This window comes from Capricornis sumatraensis, chromosome 21 (assembly GCF_032405125.1).
Source record: "Capricornis sumatraensis isolate serow.1 chromosome 21, serow.2, whole genome shotgun sequence".
Lineage (NCBI taxonomy): Eukaryota > Metazoa > Chordata > Mammalia > Artiodactyla > Bovidae > Capricornis > Capricornis sumatraensis.
In genome coordinates, this window is record NC_091089.1 from 59,439,787 (window position 1) to 59,456,978 (window position 17,192).

Consider the following 17,192-nt stretch of genomic DNA (forward strand, 5'->3'; position numbering starts at 1 on the left):
CTGTTCCGTGTGTCAGACTTGGCCCTCCCGGTCCCTACCTGCTCTGCCCTTCAGCATCCTGATAGTCTCCGTTTGCTTATTTTTCCGCCAGCCCTTCACCCTGTACTTCTGAACTTTGGCTCCCCACTTCCCAGCCCCTGCTTTCGGTCAGGGGTTGCTGTTGCTTTTATTTTACCTCCAGAGAGCTGAGGTCACTTGGATGAATTGTCCCCCGTCTCATATCCTAAAACGCACTCTCCCTGGATACGGTTGTTCTTACCAACTGTTAATCCATACTCTGACTCTGTAGTCAGAGCCTCTTGTCTCAGCCACTTCACCCCTACACTCAGTACCCCGTCTGCAGCTTACTTCTCACCACAAAGGACCCCTGTGGTTCCTTTAGAAACCAGGCAGGCCTAGATTCTCTATCATCTGCCCCACTCTAAAATAAAGAAATACTTTAACAGATTGTACTTTCCCCCCAATTTTACCAAAGTGTTTATTTTTTAAACAAAAATATACATTAATCTCAGATTTACAGAATATAGAAATAATTTATCCAAAACAATTTGCATTTTAAAATTAATATTGCACCCAACCATGGAAGTCTTTGACACATTTGCATTGTCGACCTTTCCCACAATTCGCAAAACGGGAGAGAAATCTGAAACTGACAGAATTACACAAGCTAACTTTTCTTTACAAAAAAAAAAAAATAACCTTACAATTTTTTATTTACAAGATAAAAGTTGTAAACTTCCAGAAATTCACTTCCATAGAATAAAGAGCTACACATTCTTTGCTTATACCTGGACAGTGAACTATTTACACACTGCGATTTCCTCACAAGGAACGTGAATGAATATTGTGAGCATTCACAACCTAATGGTAAGGAACAGAATTATTGAAGACACTTCTGTGTCTTCACGGGGACACGGAAATGAAAGTGTAAAGCACAAAGGATGAGAAAAGCCCCTGGATAAATGACTCTTACCTCTTTGAGGCCAGTTTCCATAATTGCCAAAGTTATCTTCAATTTTAGAAGGATACACTATTAGCCTTAGGAATATGGCTACCCAACAGCCGTTTCTCTTAAGTAGAAAAGAATGAGGTCTCTGTTTTATGTCCCTTATAACACACTTTACACATAGGCAGGCACAAAAGTTTGCTTTTCAAAAGAAAGCTTTGCAGAATATTCTGCAATTTATCACTGATACCCTCAGTTTTTAAAAGCTTTTTTTTAAAAAAAACCCATAAATATTTAAATGCATCTTTTTAAAAATCGACAATAGACAGTAAACTCACTTGGTTCTACAGGAACTGGCTGAAATAATATACAATGGTAAGAGTAAATGTACGTAAGGTACTTTTTTAACCTGGTAGTAAATCGAAACAGACTCAGACCTTGTGTTTATGAAATGTGAAGTCATTTTTGTTGATTGAGCTGAATTAAATCCACATGAGAACATGAAATCATGCAGTCCCATTATCAACTCTGAAAAAGACCACTTAGCTTTTAGGAGATGAGCATTCATGAGTCTTCCGTTATTACTATCATAAGGTCTTTGTTATAGTAAGGTAGGCTCCTGGGAAAAAAAGGAGCCTCTGGGAAATTCCTGACAAAGATCCCAGACAGGAAGAGCTTACTAATTTTATAAAACGATACCATCTGAACTGAAATAGAAGACGTTTTCAAATTCTCTTGTCCTAGATTGAGACGGAGTTAAAAATGTTCACTTTGAATCACAACAAAACATCAGCATCTGAATAATCTGACTTCAAAAGGTCTTCTTGGGTTGGAAGATTGCCACAACAAAACCAAGTCGTTTGCTGAATAGGTTCTTGTCTTCAGCATCCTCGTGACAAGTTCAGTTTTTTACAAAAAGTTCCCAGTCTCTCATAAAAAAAAAAAAAGACAACGACATTTCCTTCGTGTGATTGTTTTTCTACAGGTCACCCGGGAGCCAGTGCCTCAGCTCTCCACGGTGCGCCTGTACTCCGCCGACCCGTCGGCGATGACCCCGTCCAGGGGCGAGCGCTTCTTGCGGATGCTGCGGCCGGAAGAGATGAGGTCGGCGTAGCCGCGCTGGTGCGAGAAGGCGTAGGCCGAGCGCCGCGTGGACACGTCCCGGCGGAACACGTGCTGGCGCCGCTGCCACTGCTCTTCGGCTTTTAGCTGCTTCCGGTGCTTCTGAATCTGCAGAAGCGGGAGAGGCAGGACCGGGTGAGGGAGAGCCGGGAGGCCGAATGGAAACGCGGGTCTCTGCCCGCAGAGGCAGCCCCTGACTGACTGGGGCCCCACACCCGCCTCCCTGAGGGGTGGGCATCTCCAGCTTGGCTTTAGAGAGGAGGAAGCGGAGGCAGAGTTCCATGAGGCTTGCGAACTCTCAGAGCTAGAAACAGGGCAGCCAGGACTCCCACTCCTCAACTGGTGCTCTTTCCAGTTCACAGCGGGGACTGGCCCAGTTTTAGAAAAGACCCTTAGTGTCTCTGGGTGTTTAATGCCCACTCTGGTCAGTGGGGGAGGGAGATACAGAGGACATGAAGGTTCCTTGCCTGCCTGGCAGCTTCTCTCCCCTCCTTTCTGATGAGATGGAGCTTATCCAGGTGCCCTCCTCCTCGTCCTCACAGCTACACTCCTCCTGGGATGTGGACTCCACCCGCAGGGTGGGACTGATTGATATCCTTGTTCTCGACTAGTCCAGGAATGGGCATGTGCCCTAATTTTGGCTCAGGAGACATGAAGGGAGTATGGTGAGCCCTTCCCAAAGTCGCCAGGATCCTAAGGGAAAGCTCCAGGAAAATCCGTCTCTAATCTTCCCCTGGATACTGACATGGCAGGATGCAGTGCCAAGAACTGCTGTAGGCATCTTTCAGAAAGATGAAGCAAACAGTGGACACAGCAGAGGAGAGAGCAAGAAAGAAACCCAGCCCGCTGCTCATCGCCTGAGCCTGAAGCCTGTTCTGTGAGTGGAGGTGGTACATTATCACGGAGTCCTTTTGAGCCCTGTCTTCCTGATACTTGCAGCTCAAAGGATCCTGCTATAAGAGGTGACATTTGTCCTTAAATGGAAAAAAAAAATCCCAACCTGTATGCAGGGCAAAATACTAATAGTATAATTGCTAAATTGAGAGGGTAGATGTATATACTGATCTTCCTTTTTAATAATAAAAATAAGCAAATAAAAATACCATTCCCAAGGGACTTGTTTGCATGGTGGAGTTAAAGAGAAGTAGTCCTTAAAGCAGACCAAACTTCCTAAGAGCTGAGAATTTTGCAGGAAAGTTGCTTTGGAGAAAGGCTCTGATTTCTGTGAGAGGCACTCCCGAGTTAGGAGAAGTCTGTTTTTTTTTCTATACCTTATCGCTTTCTGATGGCCAGATGGTCATTGACAAGAAGCGAATGGCAACAACGGGCAGCAGGCACACAGCAACGGTCAGGATGATGGTCAACCAAATATATGGCTGTCTCAGAGCATTTGAAGCTGTGCCTGGAAAAAGCACAGAGAATGACTCACAATGGTCCTTTCATCCCAGGGAGGGGAGGGCACGGCTAATATTCCACAGTCCACAAATGGATTCTCTCTGGTAAACTTTTACAGATTGCCCTCCCCAGAACATCCCATCACCACTCAAGGAATGAACATTTTAAAACCAGACTAAGCAAAGCAGAAATAGGATCATAAATTCTTTGGAACAAGGCAGGTGTATATAAGTGAATAAATAAGGAAAAAAGGTAAATTTGTTGGCACTGAATTAATTAGAAATGCAAAAGTAGGCAATTTATACCTTTGGATTTTTTTTTTTTCCAAGAACCTAAAAAAGCACTTTCCTATATATACCTGTGGCTGATTCACGTTGATGTATGGCAGAAACCAACACAATACTGGAAAGCAATTATCCTTCAATTAAAAATAAATTTTTTAAAAAAGCACTTTCCAGTTTATACCTTTGGTTTGCATCTCCACATATTAACAGTGGGCGCTACTCTTTGTGGGCAAGCCTTATGCTAGGTGTTTTATATAGATCATGCCATTTACTCACTTCTGAGAGGTGAGTATTGCTGTCTTCACTACATGAAGAAACCAAATAGGGGAGAAGTATTAATACAAAAATTGGTCCAAAGTAACAGAACTAGCTATGCAACTCCTGAATTAAAATCCATATCCATCCAGCTAGAGCTTGGCTTTTTTCCACTGAATTCAGCTTCTAGTTTTTTATGTCAGAGGAAGTAACAATTAAATTCTGTTAATACAAGCAGGTATATATATATACACTACTTAATTTTAAAACTGAGCCAAATTTGTTAGGATATTTTGTGTACTTAATACTGTGAGTTTATAAAAATAATAGTGTTTATTTTTTAAATGTGGTTTTAACACTGATAAATGTGTATGGGTTTAAAAAACACTCCCTATGGGAATACCCTAAGTAACTGGGTACTAAAATTTTAAAATACAGTCACAATAAGAACACAGACAAAAAAAATGAGCTCAATTCCAATAAGAAAAGGGTTATTACCATGTATGTGCTCAGTCGTGTCCAACTTTTTGTGACCCCATGTACTGTAGCCTGCCAGGCTGCTCTGTCCCTGGAATATTCCAGGCAAAAAACACTAGAGTGAATTGCCATGCCCTCCTCCAGGGGAACTTGCGGACCCAAGGATTGAACCCACATTTCCTGTATCTCCGGCATTTTGGGTGGATTCTTAACCACAGCTACTGCCTTTTATAACCAAACAACTGGTCATTTAAAAAAAATTCTTTTACAGGGAAACAAGTTTATGGGCACTGTTTTTTCCATTTTGAATCCAAGCTACAGTATCCATAGTAAGTTCATAAATTCTAATTTATGCTATTTATAAGTTTTATGATATTAGTTCATTCTAACATCTGTCCATTTGTCTTATTTTCTACAGCTGTAAACTATTGTTTTTCAAAATGTACCCCCAAATTTATTATGTGTTTCTAGGTAGTGTTAGAAAAATTAAACTATCATACTATCAGCATGTACTATATTGGGAAACATGTATCCCTAGTTTCCCAGTAACCTTCCAATATTAGATTTTATGGAAGAAATAAAAAGCACAGTTACAGCTTAAAGTTATTTTAATTTGCTTTCCTCCCATCATGTTACGCTGCTTCCAACCCACTAACCACCGTTCAGTCTCTACTCAGGACGTTAATTTTTTTTTTTAGGACATTAATTTTTATTTGCAGTAATTCACACTTCGTGTTTTTCCTTACCCTGAAGTCATGTCAGAATCTAAATTAATGACATTTTTCTATTTATTTATTTTTGGAATTTAGAAAATACCAACCTGTAAATTGAAATGCAGATGGAAAGAGAACATGTATCCCAGCACTATGAAAGTCAAACATGATGCCAAAATAAAGTGCGATGCTTCCAAAAATTGAAAAAGCATTCACAAAAGTCCAATAAGAAGTATCCAAGCCAATCTGTTGGGAAACCAGAGAAAAACAGAGCATTCATTTTGGGGAGTTAGCAAGAAATAAAGGATCTAAGGATTCTGAAAATAGAATTCAGCAATTTAGGCATGATTTGGCTTCTGAACAATCAGAAGCTGCTCTTGGTTCAGGCAAGAAATAGGAAATACGTTTGTTATAAGGGATGAAAATAGCATCCATTCATACTTGCAGAGCGGCAGAGGCTCAGTTGGAGGGAGAGTGGGAGCCAGGCGGATGTGCCTGCTGGTCTACACAGAGAAGTGGATGCAGTACCAGTAGGTCCGGGACATGGTCAGCTAAAGCCACATACCTGGAAGTTGACTGTTATTATGAGAGCAGAGGCAATCGTGACGGCGAAAGACTGGTAGTCCGAGGGCGCCTCTCCATCCTGCCCCATGGTCTGCGTATAGGCTCCATACGGTATGAAGAAGAGGACCAGCGAGGTTAAAGCCCCATGCAGCAAGCTGACGAAGAATCTCCTGTAGTTGAATAGCAAGTCTCTCTGTCCCACCACGTATAAGCCGGGGAAGCGGAGGCTCAGTTTGTCACTCACGTCCTTAAGGGGAGAACACGGAGTTGAGTGTACTGCCTGTCAGGATTGAAGAACTCAGATACATGCGTTACAACTTCTGTCTCACAAAGAATTGCGACTTGTTAAGTTTTAGGAAGGCAGAAACTAAAGATAAATCCTGAATAATGTATAAGTCATTATCATAGAGACATACTATATTGTTAGGTATCTAACAAGAAAACCTCAGCATCCAAAATGAGGATAACAAACTTGTTAATGGATTCAATCCAGGCACAGAAATCTTTTCTTACTATAAACCAGAAGCACAATGGTTGTTGCCTGACAGCAGAAACATAATAGGGCTCACTCAGAAAGAAGTGAAAACCAAGAGAAGACACTGAAGTGTGTGCTTTGATACAGGCGCTCAGTCTGTGCAGAGCATACCTGTCTGCACCGGGATCCTACCTGGTCGAGCAGCCCCATGAGGAGCACGGGCAGGCTGGAGTAGAGCACGTTGTAGAGGGTGATGAACCAGTCTTCGTACGCAGTCTGTGAGGGGATGACAGGGTCTGTGTGTCACCGACCAAGAAACGTTGCCAGGCTAGTCAACACACATGCACCTGCCCTCTCAAAGCAGGGACATCCCCAAGGAGAGGATGCCTGCCCCCCCACCCCAGCCAGCTATGCCCGCAGTAGGCATGAGATTGTTTGGATGGAGTGGGCAGAATCAAAGGGCTTCTCGCAATCATCTCCCTCCTCAAATAAGTGGGGAAAAGAATCCGGTCTGTTTGAAAAATGCTGGAAAATAAATCCGTGTTCATCCTCTTTTATTAATGAACTAGATTATATCCAACTGGTTCAAAAGTACATATGTACCACTGAACTTTGCTTTTATCTTGCTGGTTCAGCATTTCCAGTTAAACATTATCTAAAACATTTTGAATATAAGGAAGAGGCTTCTGAAAGGGATAAGCAAGACTGTGCACACACCAGCCCTCGGGGCGTGGGGGGAGGATGAGGATGGGTAGAGGAAACAGGCTGGCTCAGCACCAGCATTGATGCACAGTCCTGCACAGAAGCAGGAAGAAGGCCCAGTCTTGCTCGAGACCTTCTGGCCCAGTTTCTACATCGGCCCTCCTCTTATGCCAGTTGTCTGTGGCATAGCATCAAAGAGGTTTGGACAACAGGCACTGGCTTAGGTTCATATTTTACTAATGGTATTTTCCTGCCATATCACCAATTTAACATGTTAGATATGTTCCCACTCCTATTTCAGCAAAAGAAAAAAAATTTAAAACCAACAGCAATGGAGACATAATGGGTCTATGATCACCTGAAATTTATATAATCCCTTTAGTTACAGTATAATTTTATACTTAAATCTGAAGAGTTTGTTCAAAGCTGAACAATTTGTTACCACTAAAGGTAAGATGACTTGGAGAAAAAAACTAAGGTGAAGGCAAAGACACACAAAAGTCAACAGGCCAGGAACAAATCCTGCCTTTTTTAAGACAAAGTTAAGTTCAAAGCACCAGAAACATTTTAGAAAATTCATAAATGTGATTGATTTATATCAATTATTGAGAGACAGCATCAAAACTGTGAACATGGAAGGAAAAAATATAAAATTTTTTTTCAGAAGTAGTTTTATTCATGTAAGAGAAAAGCATTACTCATTGAATAGTAATGATGATGGTGGTATATTACCTGTGCAGAGTACCCATTGAAGAAGGAGTACCAGAAATGAACCAAAGTAAATGCAAAGTTTTTATAGAAGAAGTATCGTAGGAACTTGCACATCCTGATGTAAGACCACCGGCCATGCACCAAGAGCAGCCTCTGCAGGTATCTGAACTGTGCAAAGGAATAGTCACTGGACATGACCGCTTGCATGCCTTCTTGTCCACTTATTCCAACACCGATGTGGGCAGCTAAGGAGTGAGGAAGCAGATACTGTGAATCATAAGCTTATTTTAAAGCAAAACATTGAGATGATAAAACTGTTTCTATGGCAATACAAAAAAAAAATCTGACATTTATGAAACAATAAACGTGAAAGCTATCGCTCACAATCCTCTACACCCAGCTTCTGAACTCAAAGTCACAGGTACAGTTTGCTACACAGAGTACATGGTTGGGCCTCCATAAATATTTGTGTAAGGATCTCAATGGGTGAGGAATTCCATTTGGATTATCTGCCCAGCTCATAAGCCATCCTTCCCAACCACAGGGCGAGCCCCAGGCACCCATGTATACACTGTGTCTCCCTGCCTCCCTGGCCACAGCTGAGTCAGCCTTGGGCAGATATGTAATCTGTGGTAGTTACTGTGATTTGGCTCTCATTCTTCATTCTAAAATTTTACTTTAATTAGAGAGGTGGGAAAGCAAATAAAACCCCTACATTGCTCAGACTCCCTTGCAGCTAGGTCCTCTTCGGTGAATTAGGTTCCGCTTGTTTGGCCCCACTTGTGACTTGGAAGCAGAAGTAGATGGGAGCCGAGCATCCCTTCCCTGTTTGGCATTCCTGCAGCAGACTCCATATAGCCATTCCCCAGCTTCCTGGATGCTGATAAACAACTGCGAGGGCTTCTCAATAGGACAGCTCTTCAGTGGAGCCTCAACTCAAAAACTCCTCTGGCAAGTGACCCAGACTTGGAGACACCACCTGGAACCAACCTTCCTCAGTCCATCCAGAATTTCTATGAGCACCCAGTCCCCTGTATTAATCACTTCCTACTTTGAGTACCTATAGGGATTTGTTTCCCTCAGTCTCTCTTGGTGTTTTGGAATTAGGATTTGGGTGTGTTTGTTTGGAATGTTAGCATGTAAATTCTTGAGTTGTGGGATGGATATACTTCTTTCTGAGGCGCTGAGAAATAAAGTAATGTAGAAAAAGGATGGTGCTGCTGGGAAAGATTGAGAGCAGGAGGAGAAGGGGACGACAGAGGATGAGATGGTTGGATGGCATCATCAACTCGATGGACATGGATTTGGATGGACTCCAGGAGTTGGTGATGGACACGGAGGCCTGGTGTGCTGTGGTTCATGGGGTCGCAAAGAGTCGGACACGACTGAGCAACTGAACTGAACTGAGAGAAGGGATGAGGGAGACAGACTCTGGGTTCTTGGTACTGCTTTTTGGTTCTAGCATTATCCAGAGGCCTGGCTCCTTGAGCAGCACATATTTGCAGCTTTTAAATTAGGTTTCTTTTTCTCTTATGCTAACTTTAATTGTTCTCCAAGACTTGCAATCAAAAGTGTTTTAACTTAGATACTATTAAACTTTCAAAGGCTTATTCATGGCCCACTGAGACCTTAGGACGGACAGTCGTTTTAAGGGGAGGAAGGTTTCCAGAATGGATAAAAATAATAGTTCCAGTTTTATCCATCTTTCCAATAGTCATTAAATTATATGTTCCACTTAGAGAATTATGAGTTTGATCTAGGTCTTAAAAGTCATGGAAGACAAATAGATCATTTTGAGAACATGTGTTGGAGAACACAGTCTACTGTTGCTCACACCCTGAGAAGTGTCTGCCAGTTCAGCAGTTTCCAACTAAAAGAAGCTCCAAAACCCCTGCCCCAGTTGCAGAATACAAGGTCTGACAAATTCAAGACATTAACACAGTGACTTGTCCAAAACCTCCGTTTTTTAATAACACTCTGCAATTCTAAAAAAAAAAATAAAGAATAAACTGCATTTCAATCAATATTTATGACCTCTTTCTAAACACATAAGTAGTTCTTAATGACCAGTCATGGTTGCCAGACTGCTCTTTCCTACCAAACCATGGCCTTCTTTCCTGAACAAGTAACAGGGAAATGTTGCGATTCTTTCAGAGCCAAGGACAAGAAGCCTCTGTGCTAGGCCGTGACATCCCGGCCAGCCTCTGCGGTCCAGACCAAGGACAGTATATGAAGTGAACATTGCCACAGTTCACAGGGTGACTCAGGGCACCTAAGCAGATAGACTTTATCAGGCCACACTGCTTGTGTTTTCCTGAAAACTAAATATAGACACCTAGATTTTCCGGAAGTTTCAGATGTGGTTTTAAATGCCTTCCGAGTAGATTGCTTCATAATTCCCTAACAAACTGATAGTTTCTTCCTGCCTCTTTAATGCCTCTTATTCATTCTCAGGGTTTCGGCCAAGTAAAACACCACCTACCAGCCATCTTCAGGCACAAAGGAGGAAGCGGGCAGCCTCTGAGGGTCCCTGGGTCCTTGCTCAGTTCAGTTCAGTTCGGTCGCTCAGTCGTGTCCGACTCTTTGCGACCCCATGAATCGCAGCACGCCAGGCCTCCCTGTCCGTCACCAACTCCCGGAGTTCACTCAGACTCACGTCCATCGAGTCCGTGATGCCATCCAGCCATCTCATCCTCTGTCATCCCCTTCTCCTGCCCCCAATCCCTCCCAGCATCAGAGTCTTTTCCAGTGAGTCAACTCTGCGCAGGAGGTGGCCACAGTACTGGAGCCTCAGCCTCAGCACTGGTAGACGGCAGTTCCCTCCACTTCTACTGGACTACACCACTAACCAGGAAACATATTAGGAAATGGTCAGATTTTTTTAGACACTTAAATTCCACTGTACTTCTTTATAAACAATGATTTCTTTCTGTACCTTGTTCGTGATGCAGGTAAAAGAGATAAGAGTTTTCACAAAGTTCAAAGAGGTACTTAACAATACTTGGATTAAGCTACGGACTTCCAAGGAGACCTGAGATTTTCTGACTTTCATCCCCAAAGGATGCCTCCTACATTATATATAAAAGCATCTACCATATAACACAGCTTAATAAAATGCTTAAAACCACTTAAGCAAAAACAGTCTCTAGGAGATTCATCTATGCTGATTCTCTGTGATCCCTTTTGTTATCAACTCGTGAACCCAGAGGAACAGAAGAGTTTTCAAGTCTCTCATGTAACCAGATGGGAAGTCTGTAAGGGGATCCCCTTTCCCCAGTATCTGTAAGTCTTCGTTATAACTGAAGAACTGAAGTAAGTAACTGAGTTACTTAACTTTTTTGGCAGAGGCATTTATGTTAAGGTACGTAATGGAAAATAAACTAGAACTAGCTGCAGAGGAAAGAAGCATCTGATTCAGAGCAAGAAATGCCATTCAGGATAAGCATGTGCAAAACAGTGCAGAGAAATTAAACTGGTAGAGGCCACAGACATGCACAAGGTAAAGAAGCAAGAAGACGTACATCGTAGAGCCGACTTCTGTTGAGGAAGATAAAGTTGGAATATTCTTAGCATATATCAAGGAGGAGGAGGAAGAGACTCTAAGGAAAGAAAGAGAGGCATGAGTTACAAAATAGGCTGACTTCATAGCCTAGTCATATACATAATCCATTTAAGCTACCCAGCACTACAGGACGTGTGCATACATGCCACGGATTGTTTACCTTAATAATATCACAAACCTAGAGGTGTCATCAGAGACAATTTTTTTGTTCTCAGATGAGAAAGCTGACGCCTGAGCGTGAACCCAGGGTGACACAGCATGTTGGTATTAGGACGAAGGCAAGTATTCAGATCTCACTGAGGCATTTTCATTACAAGATACCCCTTACAAGTTCTACCGGGAAACAAAAGGACCAGGATTCAGACATACTGATGTGGATTTGGTTCCGAATGCTTTAATACCAGCAAAACTGTTTCCACAAGATAGGAGTCAGTCCTTTCATTTGTGGATACCTAGGGTCCTCCAACAGGTAAAAAGACCTTGGGAGGTCAGGAGAATTTTGTGGCCACACTGGAACTTTGCTTCAATGCCAAGTGTGTTACTCTGAGCTCACACAAGGTCACCCAATGGTGAAGTTCAACAGTTTACTAACAGCAAGAGGAAAGCCCCAGAAAACAATGCTTAGGTGTGGGAGAGTAATATTCCCCAAACAACAGAATTCAACAATTTATGCCAAGCTCAGCAGAGATTTTTGCAAAACTTATTATACAGTAGGGTTTCCAATAAACCCTAAAGAAATACAGGAGGGGAAGCAGCAAGAGAAAACAAAAAACCAAATCCAAACATATGCAATAGAAAGAAACAAGGATAAGGTCACCTACATGAAACTCATCTCCTACTGGATTAGCTAAAAAGTTTGTGTGGGTTTTTCCATTAGACATTACGGAAAAATCTGATCAAGCTTTTTGGCCCGTTTGGCCAACCTGAAACTTGGCGCTGTGTATAGCACAGTCATGCCTGCTGCACTCTCCTCCTAGAGGGACTAAGTCTTCTGAGGGCACGGTCACAGGTGTCGTCGCCGCAGGTGAGTGCCTTTGTCAAAGGGCTGCTTTATGAAGGCCCAAACGAGGGGTGGCCCTGGCCTGTGGGCGAGACTCACTTTTGATCATGTTGACGTCGTTGGCGCCGTCGCCGATGGCCAGCGTGATGGCCTTCTTGTACCGCTTCACCAGGTCCACCACCATGGCCTTCTGCTTGGGGGTGACGCGGCAGCAGATGACCGCGCGGCACTCACAGGCCAGGTCCACGAAGCCCTGCTGCTGCTGCTCCTTCCTCACCTCCAGCTGCCGCATGCTCTGCGTCCGCAGCCGCCGCTCTTCTTCCGTCCTGGGGAACTTCAGCTTCAGAATCTTACTTCTCTTGGACTTTTTCTCGAGAAGGATTTCATTCTGTGAAATTAAGGAGGGGAAAGGATTACAGTCTGTCTGGGGTTTTAGATCAAGAGTGCCATTCCCAAGATTTTAATCATCTGAGGGATATTTCTGGGCCTACGTCATTGATGATATTGTTCTGATTATAAAATATTTACTATAAAATTATAGAAAAATTTAAAATGTACAATGGAGAAAATTAAAATTTTCTGTTGGTTGAAAAACTAGTAGTAACCACTGCTACCAGTTTATATCATGTAGTAATATTACATATAATAGCATGATCATAGAATATGTAACATACATATCATAATATATATCTCTCATATTATTGTATGTATCACTTATTTTATGTATCATATAATATTAACTCTCAGGCTTAGGGAATTGCCCTTTCATTTATAGGCTAACAGATTTTAACATTGGTAATTACTACGAAACTGTCTAAAATTGGTTCAGGATGACCTGCTTTAGTTTGAGCCAAAGGGAGAGATGCTAATGATACATACCAACCAAGAACCAGTGATTATTAAGGCACGGTTTCCACCAGATGGAAAAAAAGGTTCATACACTTGGGGTACGAATTTTGCATAGACTCCCCCTCTATTCCTCTGGTTTTCCATCCTTGTATGAAGAAGAGCACTGGGGGAAAAATTAAGTGCGTATAAGACCATGAACACGCCCTTGATTGGGAGATAATTTTGACATATAAACTTTTAAAATTAACAATAAAAACCACATTAGCATAAAAGTTATCATCTTTAACTATATGAGTATACAGTTCAGCAGTATTATGTATATTCACATTGCTAATCTCCGGAACTTTTTCATCTTTCAAAATGAAAAATAACATCTCCCTACTTCCCCTTCCCCCAGCTCCTGGTAACCACCACTTGACTTTCTGTTCCTGTGAATACGACCACCCCAGATAACTCACATAATGGAATCATACAGTACATGCTGTTTTGTAATTGGTTTATTTCAGTCAATAGTGGCTCATTTCACTGTTCTCAGGGTTCATTCATGTTGTAGCATATGTCAAAACGTTCTTCCTTTTTAAAGCTGAATGATATCCTGCATTGCAGGCAGACCCTTTACCATCTGAACCACTAGGGAAGCCCCACTATTCCACAGTATGGATATACCACATTTTGTTTGTCCATTCATCCAACAGCGAACCCTTGAGTTGCTCCCACCTCTTGGCTATTGTGATCAATGCCACTGTGAACACGGGTGTGCAGATCTTTCTTCAAGTCCCTGCTCTTAATTCGCTGGGATATGTATATAGAAGTGGGACTGCTGGGTCATGAGAATTCTATTTTAAAATGCTTTGAGGAATCATCATGCTGTTTTCCACAGTGACTGCACCATTTTATATTCACCAGCAATGCACAAAGGTTCCAATTTTCCATACAGTTGTACAAACACTATTTTCTGTGTTTTTTAAAATAGTAGTCATCCTAAATCAATGTTAGGTGAAACTGTGGTTTTAATTTGCATTTCTTTAGTGATTAGTGATGTTGAGCATTATTTCATATGCTTATTGGCCATTTATATGTCTCTTTGGAGAAATAGTTATTCAAGTCTTTTGCCCATTTTTTAAATCAAGTGACATGTAATGTTACTGGATCTTGATTCCTCTACCACGGAGGCACCATGTTCTGGGTATTTAATTATTTGCCAAAGGTGTCTAAAAGAAGACACAGTTGCAAACGTGTTCACAAGCAACAGAAGGAAGGCAACCTTGATCAGAATTACAATGTACTGGGGTGAACCCTAGTGTGCTATCAACAGTGACCACTGTTGGGCAGGAAAAAAACCTTATTTCCACATAAAGTTACGTCTGCCTTTGAGTTATTCTCCATGCTTTCTATCAACAAGTTATTGAGAAGACCACATACAGCTCACTCACGTGATATGAAAGTGAGGCATGGAATCCTGGAGTAAAAGGGACTGTAAGTACCCAATCTCTTCATGTTAATAAACAAGGAAATTAAGTCTGAGAGATATTGTGATTTGCCTGCAACAAGTTGATGGGAAGAATGCAATGAGGACTCAGGTCTCCTAAGTCTCAGCCAGGATTTTCCGTCTTACACACATAGAGCCTTCAGTCTTCACCTTCAAGAACGGGTTTCTCAGCCTTGGCACTACTAATTCTTTGTTGCATGTGGCTGTTACAGGTACTGTAGGATGTTTCGTAGCACCCCTGGGCACCACCCCACTAGAAGCCAGGAGCACCCCTCCTTCCCCACTGCGCAACCAAAGATGTCTTCAGACATCGCCAGGTGGTCCCCAGAGGGCAGAGTCCCCGCCTCCCCCGCCCCGCTTGAGAACCACTGCATAGGAAATGCAGTAGCTATTGTTCTTTTTCCACATTAACTTCTCACTTTCAAGCTGAAAATAAGAAGTGATCGATCACTAGAGGCTGGAACAGAAAAAATACGAAATCTAATTCATAATTAGTGATATCTCAAGCCCACTTCCTTTTTCAGCAGGGGAGTGCTGAGGGCTTGCATGGAATACAGAAAAACAGCCCCTGAAGGGGCAAATAAGGCCTCAAATTTCACTACAACAGAAGGTTGAAGAGTGGTGACTTGGAGCTGCCTGTTGTCTCCTGTTTCACTTAAACTTGAGGAAACTGTCGCAAGTGACGCGTTCTAGCTCCATCTCTCTGAATCTGTGTCCACTGCCCAGTCTTGTTTTTATACAAATGAGATGTTACATAGTCTCACTGCAGCCCCTTGACTCACCTGATATCTTCCCCGTAGCAGATAGTGGTATCTTCAGTGAGAAGTTCACAGGCAAATCCTATATTTTCAGCAGTTTCTACAACAGAAAAAAATGAAGCCAAATGTCATTCCCACTGATGAATTTAATAATGGGCTTCATCTAGTAACAATTTTTTCAATTAATAACCAGATTCAATCAAATACACTTTTTGATTTTTTTTTTTTTTTTTTTTGTAGCAATGTCTAGACATCACTAAAGGAAAAAAATCCTTTTCTCTGTAATAAGTCTAATAAGCCAAAGTCTGGTCAAGATGTTTTTAATAATGAAATATGCTATAATATCAAATGTGTAAGCTGGTTATGTAATAAAATCAATGTTCATTGAAATACTGAACACATCTAGTTCATGTGGTTTAATCTGGGTCGGAAAGATCCCCTGGAGAAAGGAATGGCAACCCACTCCAGTATTCTCGCCTGGAGAATTCCATGGAGACAGGAGTCTGGTGGGCTACAGTCCAGGGGGTCGCAGAGTCGGAGAGGACCGAGTGACTAACACACACAAGGTGGGAAGGGTAACCATTTCCACAAACGCTGACATGTGGCTCCTACTGGACCTTTTCTGCCCTTTTCCGCCCCCACCACCACTTGTTTGAGGTCGGGACTTAATTCCTTAGCTTATCAGAGTGTGTAATCCATCAACAATGTCAGGGTGAGACGAATGATCTAGTTTCCCATGGAAAGCTTCTGGAGCAAAAAAATCAACAGAAACGATAACACAACAATCAACTCCTTGTTGAGCTCTGAATTTAAAAATTAGAATCTTCCCGTGGGGATAAAATTACAATTTTCAAGCAATAAAAGGGAAGAAAACCAAAGCTGCTGTTCAGCATGTTACGCTCTTCTGCTCTCTGCCCAACAGACGGTACAGTGCTGGGAGGAGAGAAGGGCCTGGAGGGCTGGCCCTTTGAGGACAGGAGCCCATGTCAGGCAGAGACAGAAGGCTGAAGACAGCCAGCAGGACACGAGCAGGAGCTCGGTTACGAGGAAGAGACTCTGCCGCCGAGGGAGTTTCGGGAAGGAGGCGGCCAGGGCGGGCTGGGGCAACACAGAAGGGTTTCTTAGGGAAAGCATCTCTGCCCCAGAGAAACAGATGGTGCTTGGGCAGGATGTGAAGTCTGAGAAGGACCTTGAGCAGGGGAGATAGGAGCTATGGATATTTGTGAATTAACAGGCTTCCCTGCAAACTGACTTACCCTTTTTGTCTCCAGTGAGCACCCAGATCTTAATGTCAGCTTTTGAAAGCTTTGAAATGGTTTCTGGGACTCCATCTTGTAGCTTGTCTTCAATAGCTGTTGCCCCTAATAGCTGGAATGAACATTCACAGAAAGGAATTAGCAAATAAGCCAAAAATGTTCTGTATTTGCAGTCGGCCAACCTGTAAAAAGCAGATGAGCTAAATACACCCCAGCTGCTGCGCTACAGGGGCCAGCGGCCAGCATTAACTGGCAAGGCTGCTGTGTTCCACATTCACCAAAAACCAAGCAGCCCAAGTCTTTTTCCTTACAGTAATTCACCAAGACAAAAATGTAAGTACCAATCAAGGACATTAAAAATATATAATTTTGTCGTGTGTATACTACTTTACATGGATACAAACCAATTTCTTTTGCTAAAGGTCAATGCTTACTATCTGTTGAACATTTCCTTTTCATCAAAACTCTACAAGCAACATGTATGAAACTTTGGAAAGTCTCTACAAATGGTGTATTTTTCTTATTTCAAGATTTTGCATGACATAAATCATCTCAGTAATTCTCATAGTGTAATAAGTATATGCTGGCTTATTATTATAGAAAATGAATTTTAATAAGTTATATAAAAATAATA

At 42.2% G+C, this 17,192-nt stretch overlaps 1 protein-coding gene across 2 annotated transcripts in view; it reads right to left on the reverse strand.

Moving 5' to 3' along the window:
* Positions 1–522: 522 nt before the first annotated feature.
* ATP8B1 (ATPase phospholipid transporting 8B1) overlaps positions 523–17,192 on the reverse strand; it is a 54,385-nt gene continuing 37,715 nt past the window's right edge. For both annotated transcript variants that reach the window (XM_068993733.1, XM_068993734.1), the window contains exons 18-27: positions 16,559–16,670; positions 15,327–15,402; positions 13,086–13,218; positions 12,306–12,594; positions 7,666–7,889; positions 6,424–6,507; positions 5,758–6,003; positions 5,300–5,438; positions 3,340–3,470; positions 523–2,176 (exon numbers count right to left, since the gene is read on the reverse strand). In XM_068993733.1, coding sequence (XP_068849834.1) covers positions 1,952–2,176; positions 3,340–3,470; positions 5,300–5,438; positions 5,758–6,003; positions 6,424–6,507; positions 7,666–7,889; positions 12,306–12,594; positions 13,086–13,218; positions 15,327–15,402; positions 16,559–16,670 — 1,659 coding nt within the window. In that variant the 3' untranslated portion in view covers positions 523–1,951. The remainder of the gene's footprint in view (positions 2,177–3,339; positions 3,471–5,299; positions 5,439–5,757; positions 6,004–6,423; positions 6,508–7,665; positions 7,890–12,305; positions 12,595–13,085; positions 13,219–15,326; positions 15,403–16,558; positions 16,671–17,192) is intronic.